Below are 25363 nucleotides of genomic sequence, written 5' to 3'. Positions count from 1 at the left end.
GCTCGGCCAGGACCACGTGGGCACCACACGCCCTGCCCACCTCCTCCTTGTTCTCGTCCTCCAGCTCGGCATCCAGGAAATCCAGCGTCACCGGCTCGCGGAAGTTGATGATCTGCAGCAACGAGGAGGACACGGGCAAGGGCTGCGACCTCCACCACCCAGCAACTCACGACAGGGCGTTAGGGAGCCCAAACCACCCCATGGGAAGGCTCCCTCCCCAGCACCGGACCGCGTGGGCACCCGTCATGTCTACAGGGAGCCTCGTTAGGCAGAACGGGGCTGGGGACAAGCAAATCAATCCCCGCGGCGCCTCCGCCGCTGCCGATTAACGACGGCGCCGCGCCGAGCGGGACGCTCCTGCCAGTGAGACGTGTCGGGCCCTGATCGCCGCCGTCGCTCACTGCCTCGTTGCCGGCTCGCTGCCGGGGACGGATCCCCGCGCTCGGCGCCGCGCCGGGAGCGCGGGATGCGACGGGGATGACCYGAGCGCCCTGCTCACCTGGGGCTGCAGGTTGGGGTGCAGCAGGACGTAGCCGTTGAGGTCGATGGCGAAGACGTAGCCGTTGGCCCCCAGCTGCGGGAGGAGAGCGGAGGGGCGGCCCCGTGGGCAGGAGCCCGCGACGGCACCGCCGCCGTCCCCGCGGGACTGCAACAGCTCGGTCCCCAGCCCGGCCACGCGGCGCCCGCGGCGGGCGAGGCAGCCCAAACGCGGGTTAAACACAGCAGACGTGGCTGAACACGCACGTTGTACCGCGGCGTCAGCTTCTTGATGTCGTTCAGCGCCACGTCGATGCCCATCACGCCCAGGATGAGCTGGTTCTGCGGGGGAGCCGAGCGCAGCGGCGGCGTCAGGGCCACGCCGGAGCCCGGCTCCGGGTACCCCTACCTTCCGAGATCCTACCTTCCTGTCGCTGCTGTCCTCCGTGAGGTTGAACACGGGCAGGGTGCCCGTCACCACGAGGCCCAGGCCCTGCGTGCACAGCGGGACAGCGCTCGGACAGTGTCCCCAGGGCGGCCCTCTGCTCGGGCCACACAAATAGCGTCGTGCACCRAGCCCGCGCGGCCTCACCAGCGCGTCCTGGTACACGTTGGTCCACTGGACCTGCTTGGCCCGGTTCCCGGCCAGCACCATGGGGCGGCCCAGCACGTCCAGATACTCCTGCGGGGACGCGGGCAAGGGAATCAGGGGGGCGTGGGGCAYGGATGGGCACGAGGAGGGCGCCGGGGGCTCACCTGCGTGTTGATGCGGATGGCGCCGATGGAGGGGATCTCGAAGTAGTAACCTGGGGGGGAGAGAGGCACGTGGAGGCGGCGGGCAGYGGTGGCACGCGGGCGGCCTGCTGGCATCATCCCCACCTTTGTTGGCGCAGGCCATCCACTGCAGCGGCGTCACGTCGTAGTTGTGCTGCCCCACGGAGAAGGTGAAGACGCGCACCTATGGGGACAGCGGTGCTGCTGCCACCCGCCCCGTCCCTGCCCAACGCGCCACGGGGGCAGGCRCTTTAATGGGGCCCAGGGTGTCCCATTATGGGGACAGCGGCCCAAACAGMGGCCAGCAAACGAGGTGGCAGCAAACGGCGATGAAGCCGGAGACGTCGGGTGCTGCTCATTGGTACCCCTGTGCGTGCYAGCTCCCGGCCCCGCCGGGGCTCCTCCTCACCGTCTTGTTGGGCCAGTTGTACTTCTCGAAGACRTCCTGCACGCGGTCCTCGCCGCCGTCCGTGAACATCATGATCATCTTGTTGCAGTTGGCGCGCGTGATGTTGGACTGCAAGGCAAGGCGGAGGGCAGCTCGGGGCGCCCGCGCCGCACGGGGCACTCGGGAGGCTCCCTTTGAAGAGCCCGGGAGATGTCCCCGGAGCRCCAGCACCCTTGGGTGCCCCTAYGCCAGCGCCGCGCGCCCGGTCTCCCCCTGGGCCCCGACTCACGTTCTGCAGCTGGTCAAAGGCGTACTCGAAGCCGGCCTTGTAGTCRGTGGTGCCCTTGGCCACCATGCCCTGCACGTCCTCCTTGAAGACCTTCTTGTTGCGGATGTTGGCCTGCACCAGGTGCTTGAAGCACGACACCGGCTTCGCCTTCTCGTTGAACTGGGACGGGGGAGAGGGGGGCGTGAGACAAGGGTGCCCAGCACCCCGGGGGTGCCCTCGCCGGGGCGGGATGCTCGGCGGTCCAGAAGGTCGCTCCGAGACCGGACGCGGATCCAGGTCACCGGCTGGGACGTTTCCAGGCAGTTTAGCACGGACACACCTGGCAGCGCCGACCCGCGGGGCGGAAAATGAGCCGGGCATTAAGGGATGAGAGCCCAAATCCTCTAATCAGCTGCCCTCAACGTGCCCTATCCACCAGCCTCCTGCCTCATTCATCCTCCTGGCTCGACCTCCCGCGCTCCCCTTCGCCAGGGGGCTGCGAGGGCAGCAACTATTTCCTAAATCCTGCTGCTTTTAGCTCCTGCCCCCCCATTTTGGGATAGGGAGAGCGCTGCAGCGGCGTTGGCTTCTCCTTGAGCTGGCCTTGAGCCGCTTGGAGGTTTGTTGGCATGAGGTGCGTCCGAAGGACCTGCAAGGACAGCGTCCCCGGGCGCCTCCGCGGTGTCCCCGGCCGCTGGCAGCACGCGCGGGGCTTCAGTGTGTCCCCACGGGGTGGCACCCACCGAGGCCACGTTGACGTAGTCGTCGTCCGAGAGCGTGTCCAGCATCTCGTAGACCGACGTCTTCATCAGCTTGAGGGTGAGGCCGCTCACGCTGCCGCTCCTGCGGGCGCAAGGAGGGACGAGGCTCATGTCACCCGCYGAGAGGAAGACGACGCTGTCCCCCCCGGCCCCCCTGGGGGACACGGGACATCCCCGAGGARCCCGTCCAGCCCCGAGCAGCGCCCCGGCCGTACTCACACGTCCACGATGATGACCATGTCCTTGGGAGAGGAGGCCCCTTGGATGTACCTGGCGGAGCAGAGGCGGGTGCGAGGGGTGCCGAGCGGCTCCCGAGCCCAACTAAGATGCTGCCCTTAATGGCTCGTGGCAGCGCATTTATCTCCGGGCGCCCTGCTCAGATTAATACCCGGGGCTCGGCGCGAAGAGGCTTTATTTAATGGGGCCATTTATCACGGGAGGGCAGGCGGGCGAGCGGCGCGGGCGAGCGGAGCAGCCGCCGGCCCGGGAGCCGCCGCGGCCCCACGGGCACCCGGATTGTGCCCTGTGGATGTCCCCGGGGTGTCCTGGTGCGGGGCTGCTGCTGCGTTGGGCTCCGGGCTAGCGGGAGGGCAGCCGGGGTAGCCGCGCGCGGCCGCGTCGCCCTCGCGCCGTCCCGCCGCTCGCGCCTCCCCTACACAACCCACCCAGGAGCCGCCACGGAAAAGCACTTAATAATTAATGCGGAGCAATCAAAGGCAATTAACCGCAATGGCGGGACCATTAATTTTCTGCTGAGACGGGCGCGCCTGGCGCCGGGCAGGTCGCCTCGCGGCGGAGCCCGCGGCACCCCAGGGCTCGCACCCGTCGCTGCCTGCACCCGCTGCACCGGGGGCATCCTGGGGCAAACGGGAGCAGGATGGGGGGCAAAACACCCCCTCCTTGCTGCCCACCCATCCACGTGTCACCACCAACCCCGTCCCTCTCACCAGGGCCTCCTGCGGACGTCGTAGAGGTCGATCTTGTTGGGCGCCCTCCAYGGGGTGGCTGCGGGCGAAGGGGAGGCCGGTGAGCGGGACGGGGGCCACGTGGTGGTGACGGCGACGTGGCCGGGCCCGAGGGGGTGCCCACCCGTGCCCCCACACCTGGGTAGTAGCGGGTGACGCCGGTGGCGCTGCCRAAGACCTGCCAGAGCAGCGAGGGGTCCTCCTTGCGGTTCTCCATGAACACGTCCTCCAGCGCCTGCGTCCAGTTGAGCTCGTTGAGGATGACGGTGGCTGTGCGGGAGCGGGCAGAGGGTGGGCGGCCGGGCACGGGTCGCCCGGGTCCCTGCTCTCATTGCTCCCATTGATGGGACRGAGACCCAACACCCTCCCCGTGCATCAGTGCAGGCCCTGGGCTCCCTCCGGGCACGAACGCTGCTCCCATCCCCTCCTTCTGCATGAAGCTGCTCCTGTCCCTTCCCTGTGTTGGAACACAGCCCCCAGAGCCTCCGTGGGCACTAATGCAGCTCCTGTGGCCTCCCTGCACACAAATACAGCCCGTCGCCACCCTGTGCACCAATGCAGCCCTCGGCACGTTCCTGCACGCTAACACAGCCCTTGTCACCTCTCTATGCACTAATGCAGTCCCTGTCACCACCCTGTGCACCAATGCAGCTCCTGTCACCATCCTGTGCACCAAGGCAGCCCTTGTCACCTCCTTGTGCACTAACACAGCCCCTGTCACCACCCTGTGCACCAGTGCAGCTCCTGTCACCACCCTGTGCACCAATGCAGCTCCTGTCACCACCCTGTGCACCAATGCAGCCCCTGTCACCTCCCTGTGCACCAAGGCAGCCCTTGTCACCTCCTTGTGCATTAACGCAGCCCCTGTCACCACCCTGTACACTAATGCAGCCCTTGTCACCCCACTGTGCACTAACGCAGCCCCTGTCACCCCTCCTTGCACTAAAACAGCCCCTGTCACCTCCCTGTGCACTAATGCAGCCCCTATCACCTCCCTACAACGCAGCCCCACACCAGCCCCACAACTTGGAGGGCCAAGCTGCACACCCTGCCCCACCAGCAGCTTTCATGAAAGGCAGCACAGTCAATAAAGACACGCACCAAGGGCAACCCGCRTGGCCAGCCCGGGCCGGGGGCACCCATAGCCCCTCTCCGGCCGCCGCGGGGCACTCACAGCCTTTGTAGATGTCCGTGGGGATCTGCACGGCGGCGTACGAGTAGTTGACCTTGGTCTTGAAGTTGGCRTCGTCCGTGAACTCCAGCTTGAGGGAGTTGGACTTTTCCCGCTCGATCTCCTCCCCGTCGGGGTCGTCCTGGGAGGAAAATGTGGGGCTGGGGCCTCGGCATGGAGCCCCCGAGCCCCCCTGCTCCTTCCCATCCTGCCTCGTATCCCTCCTTTGCCAAGGGCTAATTTGTATTCCCCGACATTCCCTGTATTCGCTGCCTGGCTGCATGRAGATTCATGCATCTATAGACTCATATACACCTATATACTATATCTATCTACTCATATACCTATACTCATGTATAGGGCCCGCAGATCAACGTATGGCTGCCTATATACAGGACCCTCTGTGCATTGCAGACACCTGTGTGGTGAACGGACCCACTAATYCCCAGCCCGATTCCGCAGCCTTCCGCCCTGCTAAATTTCTAATTTCTGTTTTACGTGCTGCACGTCACAGCACACATATAAGAATATATTATTGGAGATATATGTGTCCATTAGGAACCTCTTACGGGGTAAGATATGAACGTTATATCAAGATGCCCCCACGAGCTGAGCGCTTTGGGTGTTTTAACCTCTTTTTACTGTGTTGTAGTACCTAACTGTAAATATATTTTACTGCATTTGCAGCCAGACCCTGCATTTTGTCCCAAATCTCCCCAAATCTGCAGGTTTCTTATAAAAGGGCTTCCTCTGCAACCTCCCAGGGCGTCGTTCTCCCTGCAAAAGCCGCCGTGGGACCAACACTGATGGTACCAACCTGCCAAAGCCACCGCAGGACAAACACAAACCCCGTGCAAAACCACCTCTTCCTTTCCTAAATCTCCCAAACTCTCCCAAAACACCCCAATTTAACGCCGGGGAGAAGGACGTCGCCTCCTCCAGCCACATCCCTGCTTTTAAAGCAGTGCAGATTATAAATAACCATCAGGTTCTCGCCTCCCCTCTTTCCCTCCCCTCTCTCTTTTTTTTTTTAATCTCTGCTATAGGTACTGTTTAGAGATCTTTCTAGCCCATTTATTTTTAAATTACCAGCCGGAGGAGAGAAGAAGGGGAGGGAAAGAAAAAGAAAAGAARAAAGGAGGCAGAAAGTTCGTTCGCGGGCTGATAGCTTATCAGGAGGAAATCCAAATGTCACGTTGGTGGAAGAAGTTGGGAGATTAAATTTCCCAGCCCCCTTCATCTGCTGCTGACATTTAGGGGCTTTTTTATTCCCTTCCTGCCTCTSCTCTGCACATCTAAGAGCGGCAGCGGCTCCGTGCCGGGGACACCGACGGCAAGCGGCACCTTTGCATGGAAGAAGGGCATCCATCCCGCTTGGATGACAAAACGACACGCTTCCAGCTGCTCCCTATTGGATATTTCCACACGTGTGGTGAAAGCTCAGGCCTCAGCTTGCCCACCCAGCCTGTATTTGCAGCCTGCTCCAGTGGCAAATGCCCAACGGCTCCTTGAGGCCTTGGAAACCCATCATCTTGGCTTGACCCATGGCCAAAACCGGAGCCTGGACCGTGCTCCTTCACCGGGGACACCCTGGGGGCTCCGAGGAACATGCCCAATCTCACTAAAAAATCCTACGGAATTAAAAACATGCTTGGGAAGAGAGTGGAGCTGAAGAGCGGGCGAAATGAATAGGAAACTCGTTTCTTTGTGCTCGCAGTGGAACAAGGCACGAGGCTGGTGAACACGTCCCGGCGAGGCTCAGCAGCCTTTGTCTGTCCCCGCTAGCTCCAGCTCCGCTGCATCCTGCCCAATTTGAACATAAAACCTGGAGCTAAAYAAAGAAGGACTATTTAGTTCCATTCAAATATTCCGGTATCACCTTCCTCTTTTCCCTCTATTTTTTTTTTTTCTTTTTAAATTTCATCGTCGCCAGCTTTTCTCTCCGGTATTTTTTGCTGGAATTAAATTAGCCAGGATTTCATAGGCAACACCCTCCCTGCTGCAGCCTGCGAGGGGACGAGGAGGATTTTGTTGGGTTTTTATTGCCCCATCCCAAAAAGGAAGACGCTGGAGGACGGAAGGCAGCACTCCGGATCTGGGCGCCGGCAGCGGCTCCCGCGGGATGCGCGTGGATCCAAAGAGAATCCGATACGTCGCCCACAGCGACGTCAGGGACCCCTACTCACATATTCCGTGTCGGCCTTGGAGTCGTAGTACTCGATATCTTCCTCCTGTGGGGCAGGGGGAGAACAGTGTGAGTGTTGCAGCCTCCCTGCCATCCTCTTCCTCGCGAGGAAGAGCCTTCCTTCCGCCTTCCAATTGTGCTATAAAAAGCCTAGTCGTGACGGGAGGGTGGTTATTAATYATCTGTGATTTATTGGGACATGCTGAGGGGTTTGGGGCAATGAGGAGAGGGAGTGAAGCCCAATTTGGGGCTGGGTCCTGTCCCCGGTGCCCCCCGTGCTGCTGCTCCCCGGGTCCGCGGCCATCTGCACTCTGCAATTAAGGGAACCCCTAGGAGATCCCTAATGCAAACGAGCTAATTTCATCTTTAATGACCTCTAATTATTAGTGACTATGACTAACAGCAGCCGTCCACTTCATCTCCCCTCGGCTCCTGTGCAGAGGTCGGCTCTCCCTTGGYGTGTGGTGGCCTCTCCTTGCTGGAGGTGGGAATGGACCGGGAKGCTCAAGGGAGAGCACTGGGATGCTCACAGAAGACCCCTGCCCACTGTGGTCCTCACCACGCTGTCCCTGGCCTCTGGGAGTAATGGAGACCTCGCCATGGAGAAGACCTTGCCCTAAAGACCTTCTCCAGATCTTTTTGGAGCTGTAACTGGTTGACCAGCCCCACCATGCACAAGGGCCAGGAGGGGACTGACACCGTCACCTCCTCCCTGGCCACCTCCTTGGTTTCCACAGAGATCCTGGAGACTCTCCAGTGGGTTTATCTTAATACCCATCATACGTGATGCTCTCCTGGAAGACCCACGTGCTGATGACGCCCATACGACATATACACCACACAACTGGCCTTGTTCTGCAAGCGCAAACCCAGCGCTCTCCAAAGCCAACTGAAGACAACCTAGAGGGTCTTCATGGAGCACCTGCAACTTCCTAATACTCCTTATTTTATAAACTGTGCTTACTGACTTCACCTGAATCCTCTTTTCCTCCTTCTCCAGCCCACGTTAAATCAATCTCTGTGTAAAGAGCACTGCTATTTCTAGGGGCTTTAGAACAAACACTGCTAAAGCCAACAAGTGGGTGAGTATTCAGTGKTGGGGGATTTCAACCTTACCACCAAGGAGAGGCCCTGGGGAAGAGGGAGCTCCATGGGATGCTGTTGAGCTAGGGACGTGCCCATCTGCTCACAACCCAACGTCCCATGGAGCCTGGAGAGGGGAATCTCCATCCTCCAAGTCAACCCTGATGCTCCTACTACTCCTCAGCTCCAGCCCTTGGGAGATTTCACACTAATATGCCCAGTTAGCAGCTAATTAATTAAAACCAGCCTGTGAGTTTCTCCAGCGCTGCCACCTGATTCCTTCCCGGCCRCCCAAGCGTGGAGCCCGTTCCCGCAGGAGAAACGTGCAGGGAAAACCYGGCTGCTAATTGGGAGCCTGAAGGCTAAAACGCCAAGGACAGGGAAAGGCATCGGGAAGCCTTTTGTGTCCAAGGAGCTTGTGCTGCAATCCAGGGGCAAAGAGACCCCGCTCCTTGTGATGCAGCCCACATTCTTCTCCGCAGCCTCCAAGAGTGTTGAAATAGGCCTTATTTCTCCCCTAAAACAACGTCAGAAGCTAACAATGACGTCAGAAAGGTCAGGGTGTTGATGTCCTCTCCGGAGCCTTGCAGTGCTGGGATGAAGGCAGCTGGACAAATATCCAAGTGACCCGTCAGCGGGTTTCCATCGTGCCACCAAGATGCTCCGTCTCGTTGCTCCTCGCTTTCCATGGCACCTCCCTTTGGAACAAGCTGGGGGTGACGACGCCACCCTCCCCGGGCAAGGGGACAGCGGTGAAAACACCACCCATGGCCACTCTGTCCCTTGACCTCCTCCACCAGCAACACTATGGGCCAAACCATCTCATCCCTTTGGACAAGGGGCAGCCTTGGGCCAACCTTTCTTCTCCCATTTAGGAAAAAGGGGGTCAAAGAAGCCCCCCTGGTGCCACGCGTTGGCTTTTGAGTGCGCACGGCGAAAAATCCCCAAGTTTTCTCTTTTTTTTTGGTCAATGATTTTCTCATTCTCCTTTCGGCCAGGCCGGCTCTACAGCAAGGTTGGMGCTTTAACACAGTAATTCTCCGAGCGTAATGAAAGCTGACATTATATCAAACACAATAAAGACTCTTGGCTGATGGAGATCATTCCCGAACACACAAACCCATTAAACTGAAAGAAGAAAGGGGAGAAGGAAAGAAAAAAAAAAAAAGAAAGAAAAAAAAGAAGAAATATCAATTCTACACACTCGCTGGCCAAAAGAAAATGTGATTTGTTATCTAAAAGGGGGTTATAAACACGGCTTCAATGCACTTTCTGTGCTGTAATGAAAACTGGGCTTGAAACGGCAAGACGACTGCAAATTAGAGCATTTGATTTTATTTTCGCCGTTTTTAGGTAAACCTTTCTGCAAGGGCAAGCGCAAGGTTGCGGCGCCGATCTCTCTGTTCGCGGCCGATAAGTGGGATCTGTAATTAAAGGCAGAAGGGAAGGGAAAGCGGGGGGGGATAAGGAGCTGGCGGCTGCCTTTCCGAAGGCTCCGTGCCGTGGATGCCGCTCCCGGGATGAGCGGCCCACTTCGGAGCTGGGATGAGTTGGGAGCCCTTTTGGGCACTGTGATGGAAACCCTCCAGGAGGAGCGGGAGGAAAMCGGCCCTGATTGCCCTCGATCGGAGCAGAAAGGGGGTTATAAAGAAGGAGGCTTCCGATGGCATCGCGAGCGATCCCACGGCCTCCTTAAGGGGAGCCTCAAAGGGACGAGGAGCTGCGGAGGCCGACGCTATCGCTGATGTTGAGCGAGCGCCTGTSGCTTTGGGCCATGGTCAACAGGAGCAGTGGCTCCCTGTGATCCCTCGTGGCCCCTCTTCTCTTGAGGACCATGAGCATCAGTGGTACCCGACGCCTGAGGATGCTCAAGGATAAGGATGGAGCCGCCGGCGCGGCGAGGGAGCCGGTGTTTCGTCAAGGAAGCCGAGCGAGCGGCTCARGGTCTCCTTCAGGAAGGAGAAACCACCTGCATGGGGTTGGGAAAACCACAAAATAAAGCCCCGCACCGGCTGGAAAACCAGCAGCTCCGCTCGGAGCCGCCGGCGCGGCGCTTCCCCCGGCTCCTCCATGGCAACCCGGTGCTTAACGGCGCTGCTGTTAGCGCTAACGCATCGGGAATGTGCTCCCGGCTGGCGGCACCGGGACGGACACGGCGCAATCCGCCGCCGGCTCCGGGCCGCGAAGCGACGGGAGCGGCGGCCAAAACCAACCGAGCGTTTGGTTAAAAAAAAGAAAAATGAAATAAAGTGAAATGAAATGAAATAAAGTAAAATGCAATAAAATAATGGGCGACTCGGTCCTAACTGCCTTGATTAAACGGCTGCAAAGGGCTGTTTCTCGGAGCGAGGGCGTCTCGGCAAGCTCCATGCCGCGAGCTCCCTGCTGATGGGGCCTTTGCCCGTCCTTTTGGGCAGGATCCATCCTTTTGGGTGGATCTCCCACCATCGGGGATCTGCTGGGATCTGGGGGAGGAACGAGGAGCCCATACAAGGGCAGATTTCTGGGGGGCAGAACCAGAATCCATGGCAAAGACAGAAAGGAATATCCACCGAGGCCAGGCGTGGAGCATCTCCAATTCTCATCAAATGTTTCTCTGGAAGACTGCAGGCAGTCAGGGCTATATCCCAGATGCAAACTTGCACTTAATGGATSCAAAGGCCCAGGGAAGACTTCTTTCCACAGTTCCTGGTCCCACAGAGCTCTGTGGCCTGCCAGCCCCTGAGGACAACATACAGGTTGCACCCTGGTACTAGCAAAAGAGGGAACCTGTGGGCAGATGCCCTCAGCTGTGGCTCTCATGAAGCTGCCCCAGAAGTTAGAAGGGGAGGATTCACCCTGGTGCTCTCCCTGGAGACATGGAGAGGGAGAAAGCGACAGCAAGAGCAAAAATAGAAGTCCCTGGAGGCCTTGCACACCTTGCATCCTCTTGGTGTCTCCTCCGCGGCCCTTCAGAAGAGCAACGGCAGTAATTCGGTGTCCCCCTCCTCCCGAAAGSTCTCAGGGCCTATTAGCACTGATGACTTTGTCCACGGGACAGGACAGCCTGTGGGGACACCTCACCTTTTGGGAGCAGAGATGTTCCTGCTAATGAAGACCAGGCCAACAACACTGTGTGTTGCTGTCCCCTCCGGCTGCCTCCCGCTGTCCGCTTTGCCTTTTGTCTCCCATCTCACCCATTGCCATCCCCATCCTCTGCCAAGTTCTCCAAGCCATTTTCCTGCCATCCRGCCACCAGTTGTAGGCCATGACCTGACATGGTCCCAGTGACCAAGCGCCAATCCAGTGCGTGCCACCCAACTAAAGAGACTCCCCCAAAAGAGCCCTGCAAAGCCAGTTTTCAAGCAGGACATGACTCCTGGTGAGGAAAGACCTGGCCATCAGGTCCCTCCAAGCTAGCTGCATGGCCAATGCAAGCTGGACAGCTTTGCTCTCCACCATGCTTTTCTCCAGTCCTTGCCTCCACACCACGTCTTGCTCTCAGTCCTCCACACARCAGCATCTGCAGGTGTGGGATTTGGCTTCAAAGCTTCATCTCTTCTCCTTTACAACTTCTACTTTCCACCTCTGTTTGCAAACCCTGCCTGTCCAAAGGAGGCTTCTTTGAGCACATGCTCCAGCCAAGCGCTGCAAAACACCCACATCTGCCTCCTGAGGGACACAGCAGAGCTACACACAGATGCAAAGCCGTGATGGGCCACCAAGACATGAAGAAATTGGCCCCATCCCTTTGGAAAACAAAGGAGAGGGAAGTTCTTCGGCCTGTGAGCACAGGCCTGCCATGAAGATGGGCCTCTGGAAGATGGGCCTCTGGAAGATGGGCCTCTGGAAGATGGGCCTCTGGAAGAAGCGATGGATGTTCCGGGATAGGAAGGGATGGTGCAAGGCAATGGATGGGCATGTAGTCACTCCATGCCTGTCCCCAGGAACAGGTTTCTCACCACGGCACCTCAAGGCCAAGCATCTCTCCCTGCTTCCACGTGGCGGCCCAAGCGCCGCTCCAGGCAGAGCCCTTGAGCTGCCTGCCGAGCGCCGCCACCACCACCACCCTAATTACCAAGTCAAATGCAATCATCACAACCACATCCTCCCTCTCCTGGGCGCCACGGCTCCCGAAACGCGCCCGCCGCCTTACCCTGATGTTGTCCTGCCAGTGGTGGGCCTGCTGGAACTTCTCCGCCGCCGTGGCCAGCCTCTGCAAGGGAAGCAAGACACCAAGGGTGAGCACAGTGGTCCCACCAAGCCCCAGCTCCATGAGGTTTCCAAGGAATACGCGGCATGGAGAGCCCAGCTCCCATCCGGCCTCCRAGCAGCCGCTTGCACGAGCTTAGGTAGCCACAAGGACGCAGAGGGCAACCAAAACCACGCGCTCCTGTGACCAACCATAACCAAAAACCCAATGACAGCAGCAAGGAGACCGACAGCACGTCCTGCGACGGACCCTTTCCCGTGGCCTCCTGCTCCGGCGTTCCACAGGATTCAACCCAATGGGTCGMAGGTGACCGGGAATGAGGCAACAACAGCACGAGACCCCATAAACCCTCCCCTACCTCCAAAGCGGGCGCTCGGCTCTTATCAGATGCGCGGCACCGCGTATTCCATCACCGCRCAATCTCCTGGAAACCTTCTCCTTTAATCTCCCCTTTCATCTCCATTTCCAAACCAAAGCACTTTCTCTCTAGGGGAGAGATCAGCGAGCGACCGAGCGAGCGCCGGGGTAGCAAACACTCCCGTTCGGGCTGCCGGGAGAAAAGGGATTAGGGGACAATAGGCGGCTGACAAGAACAGCTAAGAAATTGCGAATTTTCGGTGCAATTTTTTGTTTTTGAGGGGGGGATCGTGCACGGTGTGAGCCCCACGGTGGCCAGCTCTCCTGAGCAACGCGGAGCCCCAAGCCCCCCGTCTCGCTGCCTGCAGCCCTGTTTACCGACCGAGACGGCTGATTAAAGAGCAGTGCTTTTTTTTTTTTTTCCCGCGCCGTGTTTAAGGCGGCCGGGATGAAATATGCATTTTTCTATACTTGATAAGAGCGGGTTTGTTTATTGTGGGCGCCGGTAAGATTTATGGGCGCCGTTAACCATTCACGGCCACGCTGCGAKCGGAGCAACGGCGCCTCCACGGACTACGTTTTTCCTCGAGGAAACGCCAATATATCAAAGCCGATCCGGATCCCTCCTGTGCTGTCCTGTGGCATTCGGGGCCAGCTCGATGTCCACGTCGGTGCCAATCGTGACGTGTCRATGATGCTGCAGCCCTGGCCGTGCATCCCTATGGATGCAAGGGGCCACGCGATGTCCCGGGAGATGCTCGGCCCAGCATCCCGCCTGGAGGAAGAGGAAGGAACCTCCCCGGCCTGAGACCACCACCATCGAGCTCTCCCACCACCAAAAAATTATCAGTGRGCGGCCAAAGAGGGCAGCGCTGCCTTCATGTACGCACAGGGAATAGGAATCAAGCGCCGTAGAGCAGCCAAGCGTCTCATTCCGTAATAACCTCCAAGCGCGCCGATCCCAGCGCTCCTATAGCCCCGGCAGCCTTCGGCCTCAGTCCAGCAGGCTCGGCTGCGGCGCCGCATCCGTCAGCCCATCCCTTGCCCTGCGCTGACCTGCCCGTCCACGGGAATCACGTGTGATCCTGAGGATTTGGGAGACAGAGCGGACACGACCTGCTTCAAAACCTGGGACGCGACCGGTGCTRTGGGAGAAATCACCACCCTGCCAAGGAGAGATGAGGGGAGATTGGCCGGGCAAGAGTATCCCATGGCCCTCATCACTAACCCTCTCATTTGCAGGAGCATCATCCTTGCGTCTTGTTGGCCTCCAGAGCTGCCCTTGGGGCTAACCAGTGACTGAGGGCTCCAGCAAGTCTCCATTGGAAGATCCTTATGTTGGTTTCATCGGTGTCCTCAGCAGGAAGAGGGCTCAGGACCACACATTGGGCATCTTCGCTCTGGCCTCCTGCGCTTCCATGGGCTGAGTGAGAGCGTCCTGAGCCCATGGCTTGGAAAGGCAACCCCGAGGGATCATCCACATGCTCTAGGTGTGCCTGCTTGAGCAGGAAGGTTGGACTAGATGATCTCTAGAGGTCCCTTCCAACCTTGAATACTCTGTGATGCTGTGATCCAAGCCCTCCTGCCTTAAATCATGCTCATCTCAGACTGCTGGGGAACATACATCATCTACAGGAGCATATATCACTGCTGGTGATGCCCAGAAGCGCCCTGGGCATTAGACCAAACCCCATTTCCTAAGACTACCTAAAAACCATATCTCCCAATCAACAAATGGCCACTGAGGCCCATGGAAATGGGCTTGGAGCACRTCGCATCCACACGTACACCCAGTTCTTCATCCCTGTCTATTCATTTTGCCCAAGACGTGTGGTGAACGACCACCAGGAGCGGTCTGATCCCACGACACAATGCTGGAGACCTTGAGGTTCTGCAGCGTCCGCCCTTGGCCCCGCTGCCGGAGCGTATTCCGGAGCAATCCAACGCTTTGCGCTTGGAAAGACCAAAGGGAGGGAGGAGGAGGAGGTGAGCAAGAGATCCCCGGAGGGAAAAGCCGTCAAGCAGAACAAGATTTCAACAACTACACGTTTCCTGACCTTTTCCGCGGCCGCATCTCGAGCGTTCCGGCGGCCGGCTTGATAAAAAGAAAAAATTAATAAAATAGATTTCATTTGGAAAAAAAAGGTCAGGACACGTGTTGCAGGGAAAAACTCATTTTGCTCCGGGCCGCGCATGGCGGGGCGGCTGGAGACGGACACCCAACCTGCATCGATTTTCCGTGCGTCTGCTCCGATCCCGTGCCCGGTATCAGTTAAACCCCGTTCGCTAGGCTGGATTCTGAGCTTGCAAAACCGGTGCAAAGCAAAGCAACCCCTCAGAGAGGTGGCTGCTTCATAGTGGCTGAGCAAAATCCTTGGAAAAAGCAATGATATTTAGCAGCTGTTCCTCCCCTGGATACTCCTGGCTTGTCTCAAGGAGCTTAGAAACCTAGGAAAACCAGGCACGGGCTACAGCCGCTTGTATCAATGCACTGGTGCAGCAGGTAAACAGGATTTCTGTCCAACTTCTTCTTAACCTTTCCCTGATTTTTTTTTCTTTTTTTTTTTTTTTTAATTCAGCAAGAACAAAATACAAATCATTCAAATTAGGGAAAAAAATTAAAAAAAAAAAAGAAAGTGTATGAATGCCTGCGATAGCAGCGTGCCAAGTTATTAAGCGGTGACAATGGGGGACAATTAGAGCGCCGGGTCCAGCACACAGCCCCGCTGCTGGGATGAGCCTGAGCAAAACCCGCGGTGGACGGAGCGGAGCTGATGAACGCGGAGAGGGAACATCATAAATGCTGTTCAGATGGGTGGTTGTCTCCATGCGCTGGGGCAGGGAGCAGGATCCCGGCTCCCCTGGCTGCTGAAATTCCCAGTTCCAGCTCTGCAACCCATCCCGGTGCCCACATCCATGCACTAAAGCAATTGCACTTTCCATAACACGTCTATCCCTGAGCATCCCTCTTCCAAACACCCTGGGAACAGCCGGTTCCTGCTCTGCGGCGCATCCAGACATCCCATCCCGCATCCTCCYGCTCCATCAAAATCCCTCTCTCCCGTGTCAGAGGCAGCCCTGGGTTCCCTGCTGCTACCGTGGCGCTGATTCTCCCCTTTCCAAGACGTTATTTTTACCCTTCTCTTAAAATACAAACGCTAAGAGAGGCTTCTTGACTATATTAACATTAGGAATCTAATCAGCAATCAGACAGCTCATAATTTTCTGATTAGCCCTGATTATACTCAATCTTAAGGAAAGAAAAAAAAAAGAGGAAAGAGAAAAGAAAAAAAAAAAAGGGAGGAAAAAAATATAAAAATACTCCCTGCTCCTTTCCCCACTCTGTGTCTATGAGTGAGTGGGATGGGGCTAATTGGGAGCTGCTGGATGAGCCAGAGCTGCCCTATATCCCCCGTGGGCGTCCGGAATGCCGCTGTCCCCAGCGAGGGTGGCTCGAGGACCAGGAGACTCAGGTCCCCTCCGTCCCCTCYGGCTCGTGGCCGCGAGCGCAATTAGCTCGAGGTGACCTCTGCAAAGGAGAAGCGGGGAGACAGGGAAGCTCTGCGGTTAATGCCATGCAAACGGCCCGCTGGGCAATTAGGAGGGGTTTTAACCTCCGGTTAAGCCACAGTTTAACAAAACCAGAGTTTAGCAAAAACCACAGTTTAACCACTGCACCAGGGCGCAGGATCYGCATGGATCTGAGGTGCTCCCGGCACCTGGAAGGCGCTTGGGGGCGACCTGCTCCTTCCCAAGCACCGGCATCGCTCCGAGGGGCAGCTCCGCCAGGCTCCCGGGAGAACCGGGACATGGGAAAAACAACTGCCCAGACCAGAACCTCATGCAGGAGCAGGGAAGGAGAAAGGGGATGGAACAGGGGGGCCCTACAGCTCAGCGTGGCCTCCTGCAGAAGAAGCCACAAAACGGTGATGAAATGGCCTTGGAGACTCCATGTATGACCCCAACCGAGTCTTAGACCCCAGTGGCACCTTTCTACTATGTTTTTAATACCTATTGGTGACGGAATCCCCCCCAGACAATCCAACCCAGTCTTAGAGTCGGAGGTTTTCCTCCAAAGCCAAGGGAAAGCTCCTGTGCTGCAATTCCACCCTGTTCCTTTTAAGCCTGCCCCAAGTTTGCCGCCCGCTAGAACCACTTCCATTTATTGCACCCTTCTCCACCGTGTCCTCATTTTCTGTTGTTTGAGCAGAGGAAAAAGAAAAAATGGGGCAATCCCACTTTCTAGATAACCAACTAAACCTGCAGGTAGCTCTAAAAGGAGTCAAATAATGCAGGGAATTTAACAGCACATCAAGAGAGGAAATCTAGGGCAAGCTTGAACAAGATGCTGCTCATGGGGACCAACAATTAGAGCCCGTCAACCAGCTGAGGAAGCTCCAAATTAACCACAACCACTGAAGGGGACCACCTAGGCCGGAGCAGCGGAAGCGCTGGCCCCAAGACGTGAGTTTGTGCAGAGAAACGGGCGGTAAATAACGCTGTCATATCACAGAGCAGGCCAATAAATCAGGGGGTTCCTCGGCTGTGACGCTGCATCGGTCACGCCAAGAGAAGACCTGGAGCCGGGAAGAGCCACCCAGAGAGGGGAYCTCAGGGAAAGGCGGAACGAAAACACTCGGAGGCTTTGATGGACTTAGCAAAGCGACTTCAGGAGGCCACAGAGGTATAAAACCAACGTGGGGAAGGGATTTGGCGGCTGCGCTATTTGGGTGTGCAAATCTGGCGAGGAGCAACGCGGTCCCCTGGGGAACTCGCGCTGCCGCGGACGCGATCCGGTCTCTGGGAAACAGGGATCGGGCTAATCGGAGCGGCATCGGTTCCGCTTGCCAAGATCAAAGGGCAGCAACACAAAACCTGCCGCTCGCCCCCTCCCAAGGAACTGCTTAGGATTAGAAGGAAATTTCAATAATCTGCTGCCTAAGTCTGCACTCGGAGCGTAATAATCCTTCGCTCGAAACAGCTCCTAGCAGCAACTAATGGGGATGGCAATAAGCTAGGGGATCATAAACTTGATCTGATCCTGTCACTGTCTTATAAACTAGAGCAATGAGGGCTATAACTTATCCTGAGGTAACCTGGCATAAACCGTGAGGGCCACCAAGACATGAGGGACACCAAGACGTGAGAGCCACCAAGACGTGAGGGCATCCTGAGGTAACCTGGCCTAAACTGTGAGAGACACCAAGACATGAGGGTATCCTGAGGTAACCTGGCATAAACCATGAGGGCCACCAAGACGCGAGGGCCACCAACTGGTTCCCTGGTTCCCTGGGAGCTCGCGAGCCCTTTGGCAGCAAAACTTATGGGAATCACGCTGTTGATTTTGCCATTATCCAGTGTAAACGTTTCTAGCTGCTTCCTCAAGCCAAGCACTGCCCTGGTGTGAGGAGACCCTGTGTGCAAAGCTGTGGGGAGACGGGAGCTCCGGAGCGTGCAATTCCCCGGCGGTTGGTCTGCGGTTTTGCATGAGGGATTTCGAGCTGCTGCTCGGTGTAGCAGCAAAGCCAGGCGAGCAGAATTAACTCGTGCCTCAGATAAGCCGAGTCTTGTCAGCTCCCCGCTCTTCCCAAGCTTCCCCACGGCTGGAGCGGAGGCCGGGCCTGCGCGGCCCCCATGGCTCAAAAAGCCTCCGGGGAAGAGGCTGACGGGAGAGAAGGAAACGAGCATGAAGAGAAGCAAGAGCATGAGCTGAAGAAACAGAGGGAGAGGAGAATTGCAAGGCCAAGGCGTCCAGGCAACCGCTTTCTTCYGACAAGCTTGCACTAAAAGGTTAACTCAGGAGACGGGTGAAAAATGTCAACAGTTTTCCAGAAAAAACACAAATTACATTTTTATTCCTTCCCTCCCGAACTGTCCACATGTGTTTCTGGCGCATTTTTATCGAGGAAACGTGACTAATAATGCTCTTTGGAGGGATGGGAGAGGGAGGAGAGGACATGTCTCTTTCTAAAAGCAGAAAGTCCAGGCCAGCATGAGGGTTGGGATGATCTTTTTGATCCAAGAGCCCATCTTGGTACATATTTTTATGACATTCCCACTCCCAAGCAGCCAATATCCTTGCTTTTCACATGGCAAAAGCCAGGCACAGAGCAGGGACAGAGCTTGCCATGGGTAAGAYGAGACAAAACAAAAGCTAGGACCAGCACCCAGCTTGTCCAGACACCACTTCTACACGCACAAAATCAGTACAATATGGGAAAAAGAACCCATGATAATATTTGTTCCTTCCAAATTCACTGAAGTTTTCCCAGGTCCACAATTCTCCCAGTCCCTAGTGCAGGTGCCTTCAAGAGCTTCCTCCCTCCTGCCCTCTTTGACCAAGCGACTCTGCTCCTGTGCAATTGAGTCTCTCTGAGTAACGACCTTTCCTTGGATACCTTTGGAGAGCAGCACTATGCAGAGCCAACGTACTTTCTCCAAGCGAAGCTGAAGCTCCCCCATGGGGAGCCCACCAACAGCTCCGCTTACAAGGTGGGCTTGGGTTTGTGAGAAACACACCTACCATGGATATTAAAACTCTTTTGCTGACCCCTCCAGAGATCCTCATATAGGATCTGTCCTGCACAGCACATGTGCTGCATGCCCAGAAGCTGCCACCACGCGCCCAGCTCAGAGACAGCCCAACACCAGATCAGAGACATCGAGCAAGGAGCCCCCCAAGCCCCTTGCAGCCCACCCCAACTCCAGCAATCTATATCACTTAAGTTACATGATCTCAGAATGTCCCACCRGGTGTTTACAGAAGAGCTGGTGAAGTTTCCAGCACCATAACAGGCCTGGAGGGTCTCTGAGTCCTCAAAGGCTGTGGGGAAGTCGCTGGTGCTGTCAACCCTCCCTGCTCGCTGTCTGTCACAGCCAGGCAGCGTCAAGGACACCATCCAAGTCCTGGCGCGTGTTTCCCTCACACACCGGCCACGAGTGGCAGAGAGAACGCACTGCTATGAGAACAGGATATCCGAGGTGACAGCAGGTGGCCTTGGCAGGTCCTTGGGGAACAGGGACATAACAYTGCCTGCCACTTGAGAAGGCCAGTGTTGAAGCAGACCTGGGAGAACATGGTCTGAAGGTGACTGTGCTCCAACCCTCATCATCAGCAAGTCCATCAAGGTGCTGCTGGGGCAGGGGCCAGAGGCCAGGCCTGAGGGACACCATCACAGCTGCCTTCACTGCCACCCACACCTYGTATGGGGCTCAGCAGCGACTGAGCAGCACCCAAATAACAGGGATGGCAACGACGGAGCAAGCGGAGGTTTATGCAACGTGGCATCCTGTCTTTGTCAGGCGGGGAGGCCGCCTGCTTTAGACAGCTCAGGTTGCCCTCCAGCTAGAGGAAAGTGATAACTGAGCAGTGACTTGCCTCGTCTTCGAGACAAGAGTCCAGGGTCGTGTGAGGAGCTTCAAGGAGAGCTTTACAYGGTGTTTAATGCTCCCAGTTGCCTCCAGGTTCAGTAATGCAAGGTATGTTTAAACACGTGCAAATCTCTTTGGGGTCTCACCCTCCACGACTTGCTTCCAAAAACTTTAATTCAGCCCCTAAGTCCAGAATTAGCAATGAAGCCTCTCAAGCCCTGGGGAAAATGGGCACCAGCCAAAGGCAACTGGAACCAGGAGCCTGGTTGACCACTTCTTCGCTCAGTTTGGCTTTCTGCAACCTCCGTCAAGTCATTTAATCTCAGCAGGTCCCAGTCGTTCTTAAATGAGAGGTAACARCTTGTCCCCTTATGGAGGCACACTAGGCCTCCATAAGTAGACCTAGTGACTAGGAAGTCAGTAGGCACAAGAAGATAAGAGGAGCATCACTGATGAGAATTTTCCTTACACAGGGTGACCAAAACAACTGAAAAAAACACTTGATAAGTCAAAACTGTTGTGTGCTGACCAGAACATTCCACTTAATATTTTCCTCTCAATGAACCACAGGAAAACATAGGTTATTTCCAATGGGTCACCAAGGACTACCTCTGCTTCCGCTCACCTCATTCCACTTATTTCAATCTCARTCTTCCTCACCTCATTCCACTTATTTCAATCTCARYCTTCTTTTTAAAACAAAACAAACAAAAATACCYGATAAAACCTRCCCTCCTGATGGGTATAAACCACAGAGGTCCAACCAAAGCCCTCCCAGCAGCAGGGCTCTGTGAYGAAGGGCTGGTGTCAGCAGCGCCCATGCTCTGGTAGCCTCCACAACCCTCGTAGCCCCGAGGCTCCCGACTTGGGCTGAGAGAAGCGACTGCTCTTTAATTTGCACACTGTGCCTATCTCCTGCCCGGTGTTTATGACGGGCTCCAGCTTGGTGCTAAGCTATTGACCAGCTAATTGCGGCAGAGTTGGCTCCTGTCTAGGGTGCTCTAACCTTGCTGCTCACGCTCCGCTCAGCCCTGGTTTAAAGTCCAACTTGGAGGCACTTGAGGGTGATAAACGGCGAGCGGGGAGGGTGAGAGAGACACCACAGCGTTACGATTCTGCAAAGGTTTCTGTTTTCTTTCTTGTTATCCTAATAACCCTTTTACAGAGCGCGTTGTTGGCAGAGCCCGCTGCTGAGGCAGCCGCTTCCGTGGAGGCACAGGACAATTTGCAAAAGCAATAAACTGACGTTCAGCTGAAAAAGCCTGCTAGAAAGATGAGCCATCAGCAAATCCCTCTACACATCCGTGGCCTTAAAGACATGTTGGGTTTATATTGCAGTTATAAAAAAAAAAATAAGAAGAAAAGAAAAAGCAAACCCAAACAAACAYGCTCAGTGGTGACTGCAGGCTGCACGGGCAGAGACAGACTGCACAGCAGCTCCATGGTCCCTCCTCCAGCCCTCGGCCAACCACAGGCACCTGCTCCAYGAAAATCCCGTCGGAAACTGCTAAGGAATCGACCTAAGGATAGGTTGGCCAACGGTCTCTGCTGCTGCTCTTAGGATGATTTCCCAGGATCTGGGGTGGTTAGAAACCTTGAGGCCTCCAGGCTGGGATTCTTCATAGGAAATGACTCACTTGCTTGGGGTTGATGCTGCACTTGAGATTCAAGAGTCCTTCTTGCTCTCCTCATTTACCACCTTGAAGCATTTACAGGCAGTATCCATATCTCTTCTATGGACAGCATCCGTATTTCTCTTCCCAGCCAAAGCTGGGACAGCTAATACTATCACATCTCCATGTGTCCATGTCACCCCTTCCCGGGGACAAAGCCAGGACAGCTAATACCATCACATCTCGTGCTCTAGGTGACCCTGCCTGTGCAGGGAGGTTGGACTAGGTGATCTCTGAGGTGCCTTCCAACCGTAAGCATTCCATGATTCTGTCATCTCCATGTGTCCATGTCCCGCTCCTGGAAGCTGTCACCCGTYGCAGGGGTGGCTGAGGGCACCTCCTCCCGAGCTGCTGCCGTTCCTGCGCCTGARCCAGTGCAAACATTACAGCTCATACTGCGCTGCATTGGAAATCATGACATCTCACTAACGGGAACTTGTCCCCTATGGCTGTCTCTGCTGTAGGACGACACGGGCTATGTACTTCACCCCTCCCGGCCAATGCAAGTCCCCGTTCCTTGTTCCGCTGGGCTAACCACACCAAGGTCTCCTCATCCAACAGTCCCCTCGATACCCTGGAGGTGCCTGTACCACTCCAAGGGAAGCTTGTCCCTCTGGGAGCAGGATGGGACMTGGACATGCCTCATCAGAACCCTGCRTGAGGCCGTGATGGCCTCCGTCTTGCTGCAGGGAGATCTCATCTCTAGATGCTGCGTCCCTCTTCCATGAGCACATTAGCAGCTCACAGCATCCCATGATGAACTGCTACAGCTCAGACTTTCTCATCTCCTCTTTCTGGTTGGTCAACCCCAAACTTGCAGAAGAAATTCTTGTGCTCACCCATGCACTGTGTCATCCTTTTATCCCGTTCTCTTTGTGTCTCAAAGACAGTGAGGCTGTCTCAAGGTCATCGGCTCCTTCTCGGAAACAGATTCATCCCTCTCCACCTTCACAAGGCTTATGGTTCCCTCAYAGATTTGACCAGCAAAACCCTTTTTTTTTGCCCAGGCCATTAATCAAAAGCACAAAACAAGACCTGGAAACGGGGGAAACGCACCAGTAACATCCCTCAAACCTTAATAGCCCCATGCATCCTAGTTCTCTCTGCAAGGACTTCATCGTATTCAGAGTGGACAYGCATGAAATTTAGCATTAAAGGGTCTCTGGACAGCCAAGGACACGGGTCTCCAAAGAATAAGTCATCAGCTAAGGTGTAAAGAGCAGCAAAATTTATTGCATTCAGGGCCAGGCCAGCTAGAGAAATCAAGCCTGAGAAAATAGAGACATATTACCAGGGCAAAGCCTACCACAGAGTTTTAAGCCTATATTTTTACACACGACTAGTCCTACTAACATTATTGCAGGAGCTGAGTGGTTTTTTTTTTTTCCTTTTTTAATGGGAGAGCTATTTATGGAGAGCTCATCTCCCTGTTCATCATCTTCCTAGGATCCCGTTGGAGGAAAAAGGCTCGTAACTCAGAGGCCTGCCGGACGCGAAAGGCAAACAGATGTCAATAGCAGCAGGGAGAAGATACGGGGAGGATCTAGTTGTGCACCCAGTAACCCCACTGATAGCCCTACTCACACCGAGCACGCAGTGAATGACCCTGCTCTTCCTCCGTGATGCCATCGCCTTCCCTATCTGCACCACCATTGGCATCAGGCCTCCATGAGCACCACCCATCCACCCATGCAATGTCCCACCGTGTCGTTTCTCCCATCAAAGCGCTTCTCAGGAACCATCACTGAGAGCCTAAAGGGTCAACCAGCCAACCAAGACCAGGAGTAGAAGACCAGGGTGCCAGCCATGTCCACCCTTCCTCACCAACACTGCAAGCAGAGCCTCGCATCACCGCGGGCCAGGCCTGCTGGTGGCCCATCTCGCCCGTGCCCAGCGGACGCAGGAGAGCGCTCGCTAACYGGGAAGAGGGCCCAGGAGCCGGCGGAGCAGGTGGAGCCACGGAAAGCTGCCATGGAAAGCGGCAGCTTGCGGCTCGCTGGAGTCCTGGCAGCTCCGCTCCGCCGTTTGTCAGCGCTCCCTCTGCTTAATCGTCTTCTCCAAAGAGCATCTTGCTTAAATAGGATGATTCCTATTAAGATAATTAACTCCTCCGGTAAGATCCGAGCTGACCTCCCTTTGCTTTACTCTCTACAGCCCTTTTCAGCCAGACCCCCGCTCCCTCCCTCCCCTGCTGCTGGCCGTTCTCACAAGCTCCATCATCTCTTTCATCCCGTCCTCATCACTGACTCAAAGCTGCCCAAATCCTTACATTAAGCTGGCTTCCCTCCCCTACACAGGTATCTACCATCACCAAGCTGCCCATTTTCATCTTTCTTATGGSCTCCCCACCTCTTTCCCCTATGAGCAGCCTCCGGTTCCTCCTGCCCATCACGCTCCCAACCCCACGTAGACTCAGTCCCTTCTTCTCTTACCCACCATCCTACAGTTGTCCCAAAGGACCCCGGTCTACCATCTCCTCATCATTGGGCAAGTTCTGGACCTTCATCCCCTAAAAGCCCTCTGCTTTTGGAGAAGGCCACCGCAGCCTGACCTGCTGTACTTGCAGCCCAGCTACCTGCAGAGCYTGGAGCACCAACCACAGGAGAAGACTGAACCTAAACCCTCCTTCACACCACAGCAGCTGGTGCACCCTCCCTACCCACTTCTCCAAACAAGGGCATCTTTCTGGAGCAGAAACTTCAGGGCAAGGGGAGGGTTGAGATTCTTTTACATGTTTCGTGTMCCTTTTACTTAAAAAACACTTTATGTAGCTGTCAGATACCAAAACGAGAATTTTTTTTTTTCCTCTTTAGCAGGCTTTGAAATAAGGATGCTACACGTAGGATCAATTTTTTATGGCAGTAAAGGGAGGAAAATAGCAGCAATTTTCTCTTTTGAACATGGCCTATTTAATGGCATGGGTGTCACAGTGCAGCTTTATCCAGACAGAGGGAGAAAGAGCCACGAAATGGCAGTGTGGTCAATCAAAGACTTCTACACTACAATCTGCGCCCCCCATTTCTGCCCGTGCCAGTCGAGATTTCCATCACTTCCCGGGTTCTTCCTTCCCATCTCTCTCCCCTCCCTGCAGCCCCAACAGAAGTTAAAATACAGCAGGAAGCAGCAAGATCCAATGGCCCGTCCACACACAACACCAGCGTTAGATGTGGCCTCTCTGCCTCTTYAGAAATTTAATTCTCATCATTGACAACGTAATTTGGGACTTTACCTCTGGCCCTGGCTAACCTTGTCAACCATTAGCTGCACCCGGGGAGGATGTGTGGACCTCTGCTTTTGAACACGATGCATTTTTAGATATCAAACATCTCTGTATCCCATGTCCTGCTCTTGAATCTGCATCTGGTTTTGGAAGCCGTGGCTTTGGGAGATGCCAAGTCCTCCTGCGAGGACCTCACACCCCTTTCCTCCTTTGCACGGCCACACTGTGGGCTTTCAGTGCAACAAAGTGATGACTCTTCTCATGGTGATGCTCCAAGTCATGAGGGTTCCGCATGGAAGGAAGGCTAGAGCTCCTCGCTTGATCCTGCTGCGTCCCCAGCTCCTCATGCCTGCTCCAATAGGAGCAACGCAAGGACAAGGAGGAGGATTAATATGGAGGGGAGGAGTTTTGGAGGCCAGCATCCCTCTCTGCAGTAAGGTTGCTCAGGGYTGCCCCCGTCACACCACACCATGTGGAA

General features: G+C 55.8%; 1 protein-coding gene across 1 annotated transcript in view; it reads right to left on the bottom strand.

Annotated features, from left to right (window-relative positions):
• The window catches only part of CACNA2D2 (calcium voltage-gated channel auxiliary subunit alpha2delta 2), a 133548-nt gene that overhangs the window by 8707 nt on the left and 99478 nt on the right, over nucleotides 1-25363 (bottom strand). The window contains exons 4-19 of the mRNA XM_026046049.1: nucleotides 12208-12267; nucleotides 6991-7035; nucleotides 4808-4946; nucleotides 3772-3903; nucleotides 3616-3673; nucleotides 2888-2938; nucleotides 2651-2750; nucleotides 1929-2087; nucleotides 1661-1768; nucleotides 1357-1435; nucleotides 1234-1283; nucleotides 1070-1159; nucleotides 902-970; nucleotides 745-819; nucleotides 500-574; nucleotides 41-112 (exon numbers count right to left, since the gene is read on the bottom strand). Coding sequence (XP_025901834.1) covers nucleotides 41-112; nucleotides 500-574; nucleotides 745-819; nucleotides 902-970; nucleotides 1070-1159; nucleotides 1234-1283; nucleotides 1357-1435; nucleotides 1661-1768; nucleotides 1929-2087; nucleotides 2651-2750; nucleotides 2888-2938; nucleotides 3616-3673; nucleotides 3772-3903; nucleotides 4808-4946; nucleotides 6991-7035; nucleotides 12208-12267 — 1362 coding nt within the window. The remainder of the gene's footprint in view (nucleotides 1-40; nucleotides 113-499; nucleotides 575-744; nucleotides 820-901; nucleotides 971-1069; nucleotides 1160-1233; nucleotides 1284-1356; nucleotides 1436-1660; nucleotides 1769-1928; nucleotides 2088-2650; nucleotides 2751-2887; nucleotides 2939-3615; nucleotides 3674-3771; nucleotides 3904-4807; nucleotides 4947-6990; nucleotides 7036-12207; nucleotides 12268-25363) is intronic.

The sequence above is a fragment of the Nothoprocta perdicaria genome, unplaced genomic scaffold (genome assembly GCF_003342845.1).
Source record: "Nothoprocta perdicaria isolate Ctin4 unplaced genomic scaffold, notPer1 scaffold_42, whole genome shotgun sequence".
Taxonomy (NCBI): domain Eukaryota; kingdom Metazoa; phylum Chordata; class Aves; order Tinamiformes; family Tinamidae; genus Nothoprocta; species Nothoprocta perdicaria.
This window is presented reverse-complemented; position numbering and strand designations above follow the sequence as displayed.